Source organism: Cryptotermes secundus, unplaced genomic scaffold (genome assembly GCF_002891405.2).
Source record: "Cryptotermes secundus unplaced genomic scaffold, Csec_1.0 scaffold120, whole genome shotgun sequence".
Taxonomy (NCBI): Eukaryota; Metazoa; Arthropoda; class Insecta; order Blattodea; family Kalotermitidae; genus Cryptotermes; species Cryptotermes secundus.
The window spans coordinates 494332-512310 of NW_019742442.1; the positions used below are offsets into that span (position 1 = coordinate 494332).

Genomic DNA, 17979 nt, shown 5'->3' on the forward strand with positions numbered 1-17979 from the left:
ACACAAACAGAGAAAAACGCACACACACAAACTAAACAGCCATGCCCTGAGTGGGATCCGAACCCATGATCCAGGTTTCCAAGCGAGCGAAGACAGTACATGCCTTAGACCGCTCGGCTACCGTGACCGGGATAGGGCAAGAATATCTGTGCGAATATCATAGAGAATATCGTACAGGCAAGTAGCGACAGTTATCTAGAAGCAAACATAGCTAGAACTACGTAAGTACGAGGCCCATTAGCATCGTACGAAATCAAATCCAGGAACAAAGTCACGATGCAGTCATATGCAATCAATTTCAATAATGTTTTAAAATTAATAATATTGACATGAAGAATGAAGTTTTTAATTAAGTTAGGAGAAGAATAAATTCCGCAGATTCTTGTTTTTGTCCAGCTCAAGAACTATTACCATTGCGCCATCATCCCAAAATGTGAAGATCAGGATATCGAAATATCAGGCCCATTTGTTACTGGTTTTGTAACCTCTCATGTTGAGGCAAGGGCTTAAACTGCGTGTGCATAAAAACAAAATGATCAGGGAAACATAACACAATTATACAACTGGAAGTTGCGTGATTTTTGCACGAAGTCTAGTGAACGTCGTAGTCTTCATCATCATTATCATAATCATCATCGTTTGCTGGTCAGAGCAACTATCAAGCAACGTGCTGACACTGATCGAATATCTCTCATGGGGTGAGACTAGCTCCACTTGGTACTGCAGCCACTGTTCGGCCTATTGTACCAGCCCCGGATGATAGAGGATGAATGTGGTGCAGTCTGTGGAACGAGAATTGGCAGGGGAAACCGAAGTACTCGGAGAAAATTTACTCCAGTGCCATATTGTCCACCACAAATCCTACATTACCTTAACCGAGCTCGACCATGGGCCGCCGTGGTGGGAAGCCGGCGACTATCTAAACAAATAAACGGGTGATGGAGTAACCTATTAAACATATGATTATCTGATTAACTGGATGACTAAGTAATTGACAAACTATATAACTGAGCTACTAAGAGACTGACTGGCTGGCCAACTAACCAAGCAAGCAGGGAAGCAACCAACCACAGAAACACGCACTGTTATCAAGTTCAAAAACAAATTACACTATTTGTGGTCTGAAATTACGTTACACTATACCTCATTAATTATCTGTTTTTTTTTCTTTTGGCGATACAGACCCAATTTGGGCCTTCGCCTACCTCCATGAAGCTCTCCGTTTTACCTAGGTTTACTAGATCTTAGGCATTCGGTGGGACTCCTTAGGAGGGGGGTGATCAGTTCGTCGCAAGGTCGCTACCTGTATACAAATACAGTAAAACTTACACATACACACACAAACACTGACATCCATACCTTGAGTGGGATTCGAACCCATGATCCCGGCTCCCGAAGGAGCGAGGGACCTCTTAGACCGCTCGGCTACTGTGACCGACAAAACCCTGTTTACCATAGGGAAAATATTTTGCATACAGTCTATAGACCTTAATTACATCTATATTTCATGTCATAATTATGCATTTGTATGGTAAGATGGTTTTGAGGAATACGATGAATTCGAAATTTGATTTTATGAATACTATGTGTTATTATGCACTGAAATTCGTTCACGGCCTCAGTACTAAATTTAATCGAAATGCAACTGTTCGAGAACGTAAACCATGCATATAAAGACTTAATTCTCAGCCAGACTGTGAGAACTGCAGTGTGAAAAAATAGGATGAGGGTCGACTCCAGTGATGGATTTTGGTAATAGCAGTGTTGAAGTTTTGGGTTGCATTTCCATAGTTAGTCCGTTAGCTAGCTAGTAACTTTGCTGCTTAGTTCAGTAATTCGCCCTTTTGCGTCTTTACCTTCTTGTTTACATTCGAAGTTATGTGTGGATCCGTCGGTGTATTACGTAATTGGTAAGAACCCTTAGACGAAGGAACGGCCCATCTCAAGTCCTCTCCATACTTACACAAGACAACAAAAGATATAAAAACTCGCACATCCTGTTCAAATTGGACTTGAACCCAGGATCCCAGTGTTAGAGAAGTCACTATGACTAACTATTCAGTTTGTACTTCTATAATAAATTGTAGTTTCTGTTCAATGATTCGCCTTCCCCTCCTCGCCCCGCCTGCAGCATTACATTCATTACAGGCCCTACATTTCTCAAGCCTGATGACGAGTTCAGAAGTTATGTGCAAAGTTTCTGTCTGCCGTTCCAGTTTCTACACCGAACACCGGAGGATCTGTAGGTCCCGGAGGCAGCTCCGGCGCACCAACTGCAGTCTTCCCCCTTCCAGGGACGTTCCCGTGGGCCAACAGTTCGCGTGGGAAGCCACGCAGGGGGATGATGCGCCGAGCCGTGTTCTCGGACCTGCAGAGGAAAGGACTAGAAAAGAGGTTCCAGATACAGAAGTACATCTCGAAGCCGGACCGCAAGAAGCTGGCGGAAAAGCTGGGTCTCAAGGACTCTCAGGCAAGTTCTCTTCTACTAAATAATTTCCAGAATAATAAACAACGTATTGGATAACTTGTAAACAAACCAACTAACTTGTAGGAAGTACGTGAATGCTAACTTCACGGAGCACAATCCTCCTTGAGAAGCTAACAGTTGCACAGTTGCTAAAGAAACCCCTAGGTTCATTGCCGTGTTCACAAGATCCCGTCATTGGTCCCTATCATAAGACAGATAAGGCCAGTCCATCTAATTTATCGAAGGTCCGTTTTAATATTATTCTCCCTTCTACGTCTAGGTCTTTCTACCAAAAGCTCGTATTCATGCCAATTTTCTCACAAGCGTGACACATTCCTCGTCCATCTCATCCTCCTTGACTTGATCATTCTAATTACACTTGGCGACGTATGAAGCTACTCATTATGCAGTCTTCTCTAGCCCTCACTAGTTCAAAATACGTAGCTTCAATGACAAGATTAGTGAAAGATTAACCGACAAATATGTGAAAGAAATAGTCATGGTTACGTTAGAGGTACTATTCAGGAATTTTCCTCGAGGGACGGAGGAAAATCTCAGTCTCTAGCCCAAAATATGAACGCTGAAACTCCCGAGAACGAAGGAGCTCCTCGCACTCGACCTCTGCATCCTACGAGAACTTGTTCCTGCAATAATAAATCTATATGCGCAACGGTATGAATATTATACAGTATATTCATCTGAGCGTTCTCTTGTGACAGGGCGTTTAGTTATGTAATCAACACAACACCTGTTCGTTCTGTAAGCAGAAGTTACAACTAGTTACATTTTCATATTTAATTCAAACCGCGGAAAAAAAGTACAATACGTTACTCTGATATTACGTATATTTTACACAAATAGAGGAATTAATTAGCGATCCTTCCTCGAAATATGACAGGCAATTAAAGCAAATACGTAAGTAATTAAATGAACTCGATAGCATGGACTCCACGAACGTATAATTACATTAAATTAATGCAAGTGCTGAAAGTGTAAGCCCAGCGAGCAATTACAGTGTTCCTTATTTACGCTTGTACATTTATCCTCTTGCGTTTATATACGACTGTTACATGCAGGCCTACATCTGAGAATGATTCGACTGGCTCCGTGTCCGTCGTGGGTATTACCAAGGTCATTTATTGTAATATCCGTCCACACTTATAATAAAAATATATTTAGAGACTAACTAGTGGGCGCGTTTCTGGGCCACCTTCAGTACAACTTAGACCGTAGTTTGTAAATCATTGCCAATTTTATGACTCATAAAGTATTAAATGCCACTTCCTTATTTGTGTTTATCTCTTGTTTACTGTACGTTCAGGAAGTGCGTTGTTTTGGTTAGTACGCTCTTCGTTTATGGGTAAACCTTCTTTACCAGATTTGTATATGTTAAATTACTCCAAGGTATCCATGTCTTTTCCTACAGATTCCGTCTTCAAAATGTACATATTGTCTTTCTTATTTTCATATGAATTCTGCTTGCGAAGGAAGTTTTGCATATTTTAAGTGTTCCTTTTTATATTTGATATTGTGAGTGTGCTGCTTTCTTACACTTTATTACTCTGAATTTAACTACGGTCAAATAAACTGGCCTCATACTATTTAGAGTTTTACTAACCCCGTTGATAATTCAAAGGGAAGTCTCATAAATTGTTGCATATATATTTTCGTACTATTAACTTCTCCTAGCTCTTCCAGTATTCGTTTCAAGTCATATATATCACTGAATTGCGCGTCGAAGCCAACGGTTAACGACATCTCCCATGAAATACACGCAAAAACAGTGAATCGTAAACTGCCTATTTTATTAATAAGAGATAAAATTGTCCCTGTTCTTAACTAATTAAGCATTACGCCATGGAGGCGTGTTGGGGAGTGGTTGCATAGATCACATTTTCTTCACCTCGGCACTTGTTGGAGGTGAGTGGTCAGCTTCAGGCCCCTTGTACCCAATTGGTAGGAGGTTTGGTGGACCCCAGAGCCGGTCTGAACGACTTGGAGAAGAGAAATTCTTCACTCTACCGGGACTCGAACTCTGACCCCTCGATCATCCAGCCCGTAGCCAGTCGCTATACCGGCTCCCTATTTTATTACTAATCTTCACATATCCAGAGAAGCGGGGATAGCGCAGTCGGTATAGCGACTGGCTACGGGCTGGATGCTCGAGGGGTCAGAGTTCGAGTCTCGGTATTGTCAAGAATTTTCTCTTCTCCAGTCGTCCAGACCGGCACTTGGGCACACACAACCTCCTATCCAATTGGTACAGGGTGCTCTTTCCCGGGGGTAAAGCGCCCAGGGCGTGAAGTTGACTAGCTGACCTCGGCACTTCCAACTAGTGCCGAGGTCAAGAAAATATGGATATATACATCCACTCCCACTCTCCCACGCGCCTTCATGCCGTAATGCTTAATTAGTTAAGCACAAGGATAACTTTACTTTTATTTCACATATATAAATCAAACTATTATATCTCTACTCACAGAATAGATACGATACATTGAAACAACGGACTGTTCCATTGTCCAAGGACTACTACATAACTTAGGTTCATACAACCTGTTAACAATCGATAAATTGTTGCTATGATAACGTGAAATTACGCATTGACAATGTTAAATCTCTGACTTCTCTTCATTCGTGTATGTCGCCGACATGACCTTAGAAACTGTCATGGACTTAGTTAATAGGTCAGCTAATTTATCCAGTTGTTTAATTACTTAACTAACTAATAAGTTAATTTAGTTAGCAGCTTAGTTATTTAATTCGTTATTTACTTATATACCTGGGTACCTAGTTAATTAAATATTTCTTACGTAGTTAATTAATAAGCATTTAAAAACAAGCAGTGAGCATAAGAGAATGAAATAATGAGAATAACACTTCAGACCACAGATAAATACATCTGAATATTTATATAACATTGACTTTTGAATTTCATTACATCACAGTGAAACAAAAGTCTGTAAAAGACGCCAAACAATAATTTGTTGCCAAATTTCCCATTCAACAGTTCAGAATTGATGAAGCATTACAATGCTATCTCGTGTGATAATTCCAAATACCGTTATTTTATTTCTGTCATAAACATTAGTGCTGCTGCTCCGTCCTGTCAGCCGCACTGACGGCAGTCACAATCTTTCTGCCGCATGGTTAACTAGATGAGCTCTAAAGAACCGATATGCAGACAGTCAAAAATAGCACGCGATTTTTAATTGTAATTCGTATCATATTCCATAATATTAAAGTTATTTGTTACATATGTAGCGCCAGCAGCTGCAGCTACGGCAGAATGGGATATTGCATTCACAGTAACTGAGCATGCACGCTTTCGTATAAACTTTGAAGGCAACTGAAATCACCACTCCATAAAAATTATTACCAGAACTCCATTAGCAGCTTGTGAAAATGTTTTTCTAGAGACAAATAAGGGAAAAATTAAATGTATATGTTCATATACCTTCGCCAGTATATAGCTAGTGTGCGGCACACGTGCTAAACATGAAAGAAACATCTATCAGACAAAATGTGATAGGGAAACTTCAAGGGACTACACCATTTTGTATATAAGAGGAACGCATTACTAAAAATTCTGAGAAGAACGTGGGGCACATACTTAATTTTAAATGTTCTAGTCTGTAAGGCTTCAACTATGAATTAGCAATTACAACATTTATTGATTCATGCTACAAGTCGGACGATGGTGGGTTCAAGTCCTGATGAAGTCACTGCATTTTTTTTCACTTGTCTTAATCCTTCCAACCGCAATATGGCCCTGGAGTCGACTCAGCCTTTAAAAAAAATAGTACCAGGAATATTCCTGGAATGTCCTTGGGGGTAAAAGGTGGCCGGGGCGTAGGGTTGACAACCTTGCCGCCATCTATGAGCCGATTGTCTAGAAAATGTGGGAACCTCAACATCTCACAACCCTATGGGCCTCCACGGCCTGTTACGGGGATAGCTTTACTTTTACAGTTCAAGTTAAATTTGTCGAAGTTTACAAGTCGCCATATGTGCAACTTTGATAGAGATTACATACAAAGTTTTTGGTACTGTTTAAGATATCTCTTCATATGACTAAGAGAAACAATACATTACTCATTACCGTCAGGCCGAAACATAATGTACTAGTGTACTAATGGCTAGTGTGCTACCCTAGCGTTCGAACATGCTGGGTTCGATTCATTCTATCAAGAAGAAGGAAACCTACTTTAAAATGAGACGCACATCATTAAGGTCCCAAACTATTACGTGTCGATGATAAGGTTTGCATCTGCTCGTACAATAGTTGAACGACAAAACCAATGAGGTCTGCAGAATAGCAAAGAATGAACTAAGAAATACGTGTGCTGTAAATTCGAGTACACTTTACATTCTTCTTAAGATGGATCACAGTGGTCATCGAGTAAACCGGAAGTGAGAGCCTGTGCAGTGGAGTAAAGACCGGTGAGAATATCTTGGAATGACGCCTTATGCTCGGGCGGCAACTTCTCTGACAGTGTAGTTGAGCGCATTGCATACAACAAATCTTGCAGGCGCTAAGATGTACACATAAGGTGGTGCGAAGTTACACAATGATGGAAAGGGGTAAAGTGCTCTATTACGACATAAATAACTTCCACGTTCTCTCTTTGCCGCCTAATTTGCTTTGATGGGTCCTGAATGCAAACAGAAATCTACTGCTGCTTCAGAAGTTATTATTGTGGTATCTCATTAATGTTCATTTTATTTTCATTCGCTCTACAGCCCCCTTGGGCCCTGACGTCTGATTTTTCAGTTTCATGATCATTTTAAAGACGATAGGACTCCTTGGACGAGTGATCAGCTCGTCACAAGACATCTCCCTAAAGAGAGGACAACATAAACACAGAATAAACACATACACATACCAAACATTCATGTCTTGCATGGGTTTGGAACTCACAATCCCGGCTTCTTAGCGAACGAAGACATTTCATGCCTTAGACTGCTCGGCTACAGTGACCGGCTCTTCATATTTAGAAATATTTAAAGGAAATCTCTAACATCTAAATTTCATGCGTTGCATCAAAGTTTTGTATGATCAGGTGTTCTATGTCGCGTGATGTACATGCATGCTGGATCGATATGTAACAAGATCGAATTCCTTAAGATGTAAAGAGCACAAAAATTTTATAAAGCTATGGCTGTACTGTACTTAGTTATGGGTCTGAAATTTGGACTATAACAAAAAGAAACAGGAAGCAAAAAAAAAAAATGCTGAAATTAAATTTTTGAGGCGTGTAGCGAGCTACACCAAGTAAGACCAAATAATAACCACTAAAAATAGGGGAAAACTGCTTATTTCAATTGAAATTATAAAATCCAGATAACAGTGAGAATATTACGTTCTACGAATGGAAGAGAAAGAAACTGCGCAGAGAATTTTGACACAAAATCCAAAAATAAGACGAAACATATGGCATCTACAATTAAGATAGAGGAATCGACATACATTTCAAGAGGCCAATCAATGCAGAAGATGACGAAGGAAAGACCACATAACGATTTAGAAACCAGAGAAACACACACACACAAAATAATTTTGTGATACAGAAATCGGGTGGTCGCAGTATCCGAAATGGTTGTTGAAGACAGAGTATTCTAAAGAAAAGCGTTCTCTGTCGTCAGTAGAAGAGGGGAAGACGAAAGATAAAAAATATGGTATCGTTAGTCGCATGTTCCATGAAAGAGGGAGAGTATTGAGTGGGTGTCAATAACCAAAGAGATGCTTAAAATATGATCAGAAAATTTTAACTTTTTATTGCCTGAGCTAGAGAAAACAGAACATATAAAAGAAAAAAATGTTATATTCGAAGGCATATTTCGAGAAAATAGCCGGTTTATTTCTTTCAAAATTCGATATAAATAATTGAAAATCGGATTATTTTATGTTTTATGTTCATGGCGCTCTGTAACACGTAAATGGACATAAACAAGCAGTGTAGTGACGAAACATTTGGACACCGCGTGCCAACCCACTTACAATAACTCCTTACTGCAGACCAGTACTGGGCGTACATTTGTAGCAGATTATGCAGCCTCACTGTCAATAAGACATAAATGCCTCGCCCGTTGTTGATGGCAGGAGGGGTAACGGGGAAGCAATGTGACGATGGGAAGTGGGGTGCGCTGTAAGTCGCCCATTAGCAGGGTATAAAGAGGTGTTAGGGTGGGGATTCTGGTCTCCGTGGGAGGTCAAGGCTTACAAGAGGAAATGGGGTGAACTGTGTGGTAATTATTATTCACCGACAATATGTGCAACCACTCTAGTCGAGTTGATAAGACGTGCTTCTATAGTTTGCACATCCGGTTGGTTTCCAACACGTCCAGAGGCTGACTCTTTATTTGTGAACGACTACACTTCATTTGTGTCCATCATTCAAGGTCCTCAGAATAGCTGTCACACAAACTCATGTTTAAACCTTCTTGTGTGTACTCCCGACCGCCTCTGTGGTCTAGTGGTCAGAGTTCCTGGCTACAAATCCAGAGGTCGCGGGTTCGATTTCCGGCGCTACCAGATTTTCTGAGGTAGTGACTCTGGAACGGGGTCCACTCAGCCTCGTGAGGATAATTGAGGAGCTATCTAAATATAATAACGGCTCTGGTCTAGAAAACCGAAATTAACGACAGTGGGGATTCGTTGCGCTGACCACGCGACACCCTCTATCCGCTAAAGTTAGCACTAACTTCGCCGAGGCCGGTCACGGAAGCCGAGCGGTCTAAGGCATGTACTGTCTTCGCTCGCTTGGAAACCGGGATCGTGGGTTCGAATCCCACCCAGGGCATGGATGTTTAGTTTGTGTGTGTGCGTTTTTCTGTGTTTGTGTACAAGTAGAGGCCTTGCGACGAGCTGTTCACCCACCCAAGGAGTCCTACCGAATGTGTATGATCTAAAAAAACCGAAACGAACGGAGAAGTTCATGGAGGTAGGCCTAGGCCCACTGGGTCTGTAGTGCCAAGGGGGGGGGGAAACTTCGCCGAGAAGCGGCGTTCACTCGGTCGGTGTAGTTCGCTTGCTGACTAAAACCACGGAGTTTTGTGTGTACTCCTACTTAAACACTACCTGTTTCGAACGCAATGAGGTCATCATTAGTGAAAAACGGAAATATATTAAAAGCTCACAATGTAATGCAATGGGTTATAAAAGTATAGCCGTACCAATTAACTCACTGACTAATCAGATGCATACACACCGAAATAATTAATAAACTAACTAATCAACAAACCCATTTACAATCTTGTCTGCTAATTATCCATAGAATTAACTATAATCAAGTTATTGTCTTTCTTAAGTACGCTAAAACTAGCCCATTAATCAGCGAACAAACTAAGTTATAACCTACCTAATGTACATATTTACCTACTTACCTACTTATTTCGCAACCCAATAAACCAACACACTAATCACTTAACCACTTCGTAAACCATACATATTAAATGATCATCAAGAAAGACACCAGAAATGTTAATGCGTATTTCTGCCACAACAATCCAGCACAATGTGAAGCACAGAAAAAGAAGCAAGGAATTCTAACATTTAATATCATGTACAAGTTACTGAATCTTCCCTCCCAAATAAATGTATAGATTCACGATAGCAACATTCATAATAACTAACGACAAGCAAGGATAAGCCAGGCATTTCTCTAGTCTCGTTCACGCATTTGGGGACACTTACTCAGAAACAGAGAACACCCATTCACAACTATAGATTAAGAATATCCAGAATAGATCACTAAGGGAGATGTTTGCAAATAGAAGCATGTACGTGATAGGACGTGCCATTGCTCAAGCGGTTAGTCGATGGCTTCTCACCGCGGCGGCCCGGGTTCGATCCCTGGTCTGGTCAAGTGGGATTTGTGGTGGACAACGTGGCGCTGGGACGGGTTTTCTTCGAGTATTTCGGTTTCCCCTGCCACTCTTCATTCCACCAAATTCTGCATCATCATAATCACTCGGGGCAGGTTACAATAGGCCAATCAGTGACCGTCGTGCCGAGTGGACCCAGTTGCACTAAGCGAATTTAAAAGAAAAAGTACGTGACAAGAGGACAAAGAAAATAATCCTGCAGGAGCATTATGATATTAAATATATATATTACAAGTTGGTAAAGCTTCTAAGAAAGAGACAACTTGGTAGACCTAGTAATATGCTCGACAAAAATAATAATAAATAGGTTTTGGGAGAAATACTTTTGCGGACATGGACTGGATTCATATAGTCCAGGATAGAGTTCAATAGCGGAGTTTTGTTTATATGCTTACAAACCAATGTGCCTCACAAAAGCACGGCATTTCTTCATTACATGACAAAGTAGCAACTTCTGTATGATGAAACAAGCCTGACAGTCAGCTGGAACCGTCTGCGTTTATGGGTTTCATGGTGCATTACTTCATACCAGTAGATTTTGTTTCATTTTTTAGCGACAGAGGAAACTGCGTGCGGGGCAATACAACTGTTCGAAGATACGCGAAGCAAAATGAGGGTGTGCAGTTTTTCAGCGCCTCAAATTTGTCAACATCAAAAGACTCATGGGTGAGTTGCTGAACAAAGAACAAAGACGTTGGAATCCCAACACTATTGTGTTCCGCAGTTACCATAGACAATTAATATCAGACGTAACAAGAGACAAATGTCTTCTCCCTCTGAAATACATTTCCATTAATAAATTATGACCATACTTCACTCTGCAACTGTAGCCCCTATACGTTGAATTCCTCCAGGATCTAATGACTACACAGCTCAAAATTAGCCCTCTGCTCCAGTCTCCCTCTATATGACGTTATATAAGGGTGTGAGACGGAAATGGGGGAGGGTTAATATCGACCCTCCGCATCCCGCGTCACGGAGAAGGCAGGAGCCATGGCATGGTTTTTATTATTCAGGCGGCTTCTGCTGTTGATAGGTCCAAATGGAGGGCGGTGCGGTACGGAATGGCACAGCGCAGAGGAAAAGCCAATTTCTGCAATTGATGGGCTGTAGAAGGGTCCCTGGGGTGGAGGTGTAGGGTAAGAGAGTTTAATCCACCCGTACATCAACTCAAACCCTCCCTCCCATATCTCCTTTTTTCGGTTTCCTCACTCCATCATGCACAATGAATACCGTCATATATACAAAAATCACGGTCAAATTTCTTTTTTTTTTTTCTGTGACTGATGGAGAAAGGGAATCGGGCAGAAAATTGAGATTAGGGCTATAGGACGATATGAGAACAGAAGCGAAGACAAATATGTAACGTGATTAAGGGACTGACTGCGTAAGATTGGCTTCCACGGAGATGACTGTGGAGAATTCCGTCTTCTGGGATGTGGCTGCAGCTACCTGCTCACGCTGGTTCACGGCTCGAGGACTCTTTCTTTCTACCCTGAAGACGGAGGCGATACGTTCATTCGAAACGTCAGTTTATACAATACCTACACGGCACCACATCCCAGAAGACGGCATACTTCAAGGGACTGACAGTTCAGAGTGAATTTTAGCAATGCAGATCTCGTCAATATATCAAATAACTTCAAGAACATCAGTTTCCAAGCCAGTAACACTTGTCCGGTTTCAATGTCACTAGTACAGATTAGGTGTGTGTTACAATTAAAGGAGATCAGAACTGCAACTTTTCACATATCAGCCAATAAATTGCAGTTTCGTGAATTTGTGAGTTACAACAAACGTTTTGGAGAAAGACGTATTTCACAATGCAGTATATAAAATGGGAGGCACGCGTAGCGTAGTTGGTTGAGGTACTATGCTACAAGATGGAAGGTCGCGGGATCGAATCCAGATGAGGTGGATTTTTTTTTTTCAATTTACCTAATCCTTCCTATGGCCCTGGGGTCGACTAAGTCTCTAACAGAAACGAGTACCAGGAATATTCCTGGGGTGTGAAGGGCGGCCGGCGCGTAAGGCTGACAACCTCAACGCCATATGTGAATCGACTGTCTAGAAAATGTGGAAGCCTCAATCTCTCACAACCCCATGGGCTTTCACGGCCTGTTACAGGGACAGCTTTACCCTTTTAAGCTTCACCTTTTTTCAGATGAAAACATCTTCCCCGACATAGTGCACTCGAACACTGCAATCTATGGATTCGAAATAAAATGCATATAACGAAGCGGGAGGGGCACAAACCTTCCTCCATCCCAGAAAGATATGGGGAGCGTCTGTTTTAGTGATTATCTGTATGATAATTATATCAATTTCGGTGACTGAATATTTTCGTATCAACANCTCCAAATCGATTCCAATTACACAAAGCCTAGAGCTCCTAGCTGCTTACCAACACCAGAATTGGCGGCGACTCAATCTCTCTCTCTCTCTCTCTCTCGCACACACAACGCTCCGCTTTTTCACGCGCTATCTGGATACACAACTGTTCGTGACAGGACCCCAATAATGACGACTCACTTTTTTTGGTAACAAAAAATACACGGGCCTATATGAAGGAGAAAGAAAGATCGCGCCCTTAATTTGGAAATCCGCAGAGAACCGCTAGCCAAGTGAACCCCCAGTGCGGACACTGCAATTTGGAATTGGAAGAGAGAGGGAATTGCGGGGGGATCGATTTCGGTATCCAATTCTTATCTTAAATGCTCTTAACTTGTGTTCTAGTTCGAATCTAGGCTACTTTTAGGCTATTCTAGCTAACAGTTGATTCTCAGACTCGACCTAAACACTGACTCGTCAATAAGAGGCAGACCTCTTTTTAAAAAGAGTTGTATGCCTTCCCAGTGGAAGGAACAGCAACTGTGAGCATACTTTGCATATCTGGAGGTGGCACAGTCTAAATACTGACAGCGTCGTTATACCCCCCACCCCACCCCCATCCAAGCAGATAATATTCGCTCTTCAATACCAGGGTCTCCTATTGAACAGGGCCTTGATTCTTCAAAGCCTGTTCTTCTATGTTCCGTCTTAATATTTTTCTACCGTCTCTTTCACGGTCTTCCTCGTTGTCGCTTTACATAAAGTCCCCCTTCCCCATAAAATTACGTATCTCCTACCCGATCTGCATGTCCAGCCCACTGTAGACCCCATTTTACTATACACATTCCATTAGGTGCATTTTGTAAATCTCGAATATTTTAGTTATGCAGGGCTGAATTGCCCACTTACATCTACTTTATCCCCGTTATGCCTAAATACATCCTCTATCACTGTGCCTTAAAACACTTATAAAATTGAGCAAGGCGAATAAAGCGATAACGCCTTTGTCGTGTATTTGGGAGATGCCCGGTTCGAACCTTGGCCACAATGCGAACTATCTTCACTGGCCGTGCCATAGCTCAGGAGGTTAATCGCTGGCTTTCCACCGCGGCGGTCCGGGTTCGAGCTCAGGTCAGGTCATGTGTGATTTTTGGTGGACAAAGTGACACTGGGGCAGGTTTTCTTCGAGTACTTCGGTTTCCCATACAATTCGCATTCCATCGACTGTTCTACACTCAACATCTATCATCTGCGGCTGGTACAATAGGCCGGTTAGTGGCCGACGTAGCAAATGGACTCAGTCTTACCCTATCCCAAGAATCTAAAAAAAAAAAAAAAAAAAGCTATTCACATTGATCCTTTTTATGTTTTCTTCAATTTCCTCAGGCAATGCCAGGACAGTACCTCAAGCAAGGCCACAATAGCTTCTTTCCTTTTACATAAGTCTCAGTTCATTAGCCGTCACCATCCAACGATTCGGCGCTATATAACTCGAGCAACTGACAACGACGTTAGCTAAACCACACATGAAATGAGCGAAATGAAACATTTTTCTTCTGTGAGGTTATACACAACCACAGATCAACTGGCCAGCTATCAATTAGCAACGCTTGAAAGAATACCTTGCACCATGGAAATAACAGCCTAAGTCATTTATTTACTACACTAAAGGGAATGCAACATTTATTAATATATTATTAAAAAAAGCGCAACATGGCCGCTGCCCGAACTGTTTTGACGCAAGTATAGCAACTGACCAATCATTGTAATATGATGACATATCACAAATATTTTCTGGTCTACTAGTAGTATGGGGAGCCGGGGTAGCGTAGTCGGTATAGCGACTGGCTACGGGCTGGACGACTGAGGGGTCGGAGTTCGAGTCCCGGTTGGGTCAAGAATTTTGTCTTTTCCAAATCGTCCAGACCGGCTCTGGGAGCCACCCAACCTCCTATCCAATGGGTACCAGGGTCTCTTTCTCCGGGGGTGAAGCGGCCGGGGCTTGAAGCTGACCATTCAGCTCCAGCTAGTGCCGAGGTCAAGAAAATGTGGATCTATACAACCACTTCCCCTTAAGCCTTAATGGCGTAGTGCTTAATTCGTTGAGCACAGGGACAACTTTACCTTATTGTAGTATGAGTAGTTGTAATCCTTCGGAATCATATATTTCAGCACCTCAGTGGAGAGGGCTCTTAATGCTTGTGTGTAGTTATGAGCTTGTAACGCAACGGTACAAGGTTTCGTAGGCACGGTAACCTGCCCTAACCTGGAACACAGCTGCGTGAAGTGTTAGAGTAGCCCCCAGAATGACCAAACTGTAATCATTTTCCGTATTTATAAGTTCTTACGTGTTCTTTTCACATAGTGCACTGTCCGTCCGTCCATATATTTCAGAACCTCCATAAGAGAATTCAATTAATTTCTTTATTGACTGTCTACGTCAACGTTTGTTGTTGAATTTAATTTAGAGCAATATTGGTTTGATACAGACCCAATTTAAATGGAGCTGAGCCCATCATGGGAGAGACTGGTACACAATATAACATACAGGTTAGATCTAAGACCTACAATATTTATTTAAAATACTTCATGACATGGCTTAAACTTAATGAACTGGAATGAAAAATGATATAGGACTATATGAAGTGAGACAGGCGTACACAACAACAAATCTGAGGGCACAGATCAATGAGGTATGAAAACTCTCAAAGAAATTATTACGAGAATATCTGTAGGCCCGATAGTTCGGAAAATTTCCACTGCACTTCCGGCCCCATATGCATAAAAATATCCAGTAGGTCTACTGTTCGGAGCAGAGCAGACAAACATAAGTAGCGGAATAATTAGGGACATTTAATTTGACCATAAATTGTAGAAAAGTCTGATTACACCAGAAATATATGTCGAGCTACAAAGACGATTTCCCGATGTTGCAACTGAAATTCCACACATTTACTGACATGCCAAAAATGTTCAATGCCCTGCAGTGTTGGGGTGCAGAACAACAGAGAGCACCTCAGGCGGGAACGATGCCGCAAGCTCTGGCTGTCTCTTTGAACGCGTAGGTTCCGCTGTGTCTAAGCAACGTCTCGCGGCGAGGGAGGATGGCAGGAGGTTCTCATTCTTTCAGGGGGCGGCTTACGTTATTAGGGTGGAGCATCCCATCAAAGGGATGAAATTGGTAATGAAGATGTAAGAAGCTCACATAAATCAACACGTCGAAAGCAGTCACACTACACCTCGTTTGATCCACTCGTGTCTCTGTGATGACAAACTACATCTCTGTCGTGTTTCCGCAATAGACATCATCATCATCATCATCATTCATTGTCCAGTACCAGTGGATTTGTTTCGCAGGAGCGGGAAATATCAAGCGCTCCACAGTAAAATTTACAAATTGAAATAAGTTATAATGACTGTGGTACTCGTATTACCCGTGAAATAAGGTCATGTTTACTTAGTAGGCATGCTTATTGTGCGCTTATTTACAATTATTCGGGCTTTGGAGGAGATGTCTGTTATCATTGCTCCTTCAACTGCACGGATTCTCAGTGCTAGGTTAGGGTTCCGCTATGGAGATTCTCCGAGACGGTTCCAGTCGAAGACATAAACAGATACTTTCTTCTCCTGGGGGTCGTATTTTATTAAGTTACTCATGGCACTCCTCTTGTAGATTGTTATTTAGTGCAAACGTTAGAGGCAGGTGAGCTTCTGTTGCTTTTATTCTGGCCTCTTGTTTTATTTTATTATCAATGGTCAGAGTTCCTGGCTACAGACCCAGAGGTCAGGGTTCGATTCCCGGCGCTAGCAGATTTTCTGAGAAGTAGTGGGTCTGGAACGGGGTCCACTCAGCCTCGTGATGATAATAGAGGAGATATTTCAAGGAAATAGCAGCTCCGGTCTATAAAGCCGAGATTAACAGCCGTGGGGATCCGTTGCGTTGACCACGCGATACCCTCTGTCCGCGAAATTTGGCACTAACTTCGCCGACAAGCGGCGGTCGCTCTGTCGGTATAGTTCGCTTGCGGACTGCAGGCCATGCAATTCGATTGTTCTTTGTTTATTTATATATTAAAGAAACGTGCTATATGGACATGGCTTGTACATCCATTTTGTCATCGCCGTTTCCGTTCCTGCTATCTCTAATTCACATCTCTGAATAGCTTCGGGAGGTGTTTAATTTATCTACAGGAGTATATTAAGGTAGACGATTTCTTCTTGGGCCTAGTTATGTTTTATCTCATTATATTAGTCTCACTGTGATTGTGTGTACCTATATATTGTCGTGTATTAGTGCCTTATAGATGGGATTTGGATTGGTGAATCGATTCATTGGCTACTCACAAGTCGTAACTACAATTAGTTCTTACACTCTCAAGATTATTGTAACTACAGCACATAGTCTTCAACGTCTGTTAACACTTCACACTGAATGCTCACAACTCCTTTCCATGGCGGCTCCGTGTCCTCTACTCACGGCTTCTCAACTACGACTAACTGAATGAATGAAAGAATAAGTCCGCTACTGGTCTGGTCTCCTCCTATATTCGCCGCGTGGCCGGGACAGAAGGCATCTCCCAGAAGAGTTCTGTTTTCTCGTATCCTTAGTAACTGTTTGTTTATGTACGCGTTGTCACAGGAAGGCGTTTCCTTTTGCCATCTAGGCAACGATGTATTCCCTGCGGTTTGTTGTAACGGAAACATGATTACCTAGCAGTTGTCTAGCAAAGGATGTCTCGCTCCGACTTTGATATCCGACTTTCAGGCGTCACGTCACAGTATGTTATTGCATGATATATTAAGTAATATATTGAAGTTCTGGTAAAGATTCGTGTGTTGCATATCCTTGACTGTATCAGTTTCTTTAAAAGAGACAACACTCCATCTGGGGAGAAGTGCAGAAGGTGCATCTATCCAGGGGTCAAAGAGATGATTACTTCGTCACTAGGCCTCCGCAACATACTGGTAACTTGCACAGAGAATATTCTCATTACTTCAGTCTTCCAAAAAGGGAAATATTATATTTGAACTGTAAGAACAGCAGGACTGAACATCAGAAGATTAGTAAAAGGGTAACTGATTTAATGAAGAAACTGAATACCGCACCTCTGACATAGCTACCATATCAGATCCCATTAAGAAATTCAGAGGTTCAAAAGAAGTAGAAGACTTGATAATGACAGTGAAGTTGAGTGTTAGACAAGACTGCGGCTGTTAGACGAGAAATCACTAATTAAGAATTACTAGAGGAAAATAATTCATTCCACAATTTTAAAAACGGGAGAACAGTAGAC

At 41.9% G+C, this 17979-nt stretch overlaps 1 protein-coding gene across 1 annotated transcript in view; it reads left to right on the forward strand.

The window, feature by feature from the left end:
- Positions 1-17979, forward strand: part of LOC117282988 (homeobox protein invected) — a 60818-nt gene that overhangs the window by 24066 nt on the left and 18773 nt on the right. Inside the window, exon 3 of the mRNA XM_033754942.1 lies at positions 2217-2470. Coding sequence (XP_033610833.1) covers positions 2217-2470 — 254 coding nt within the window. The remainder of the gene's footprint in view (positions 1-2216; positions 2471-17979) is intronic.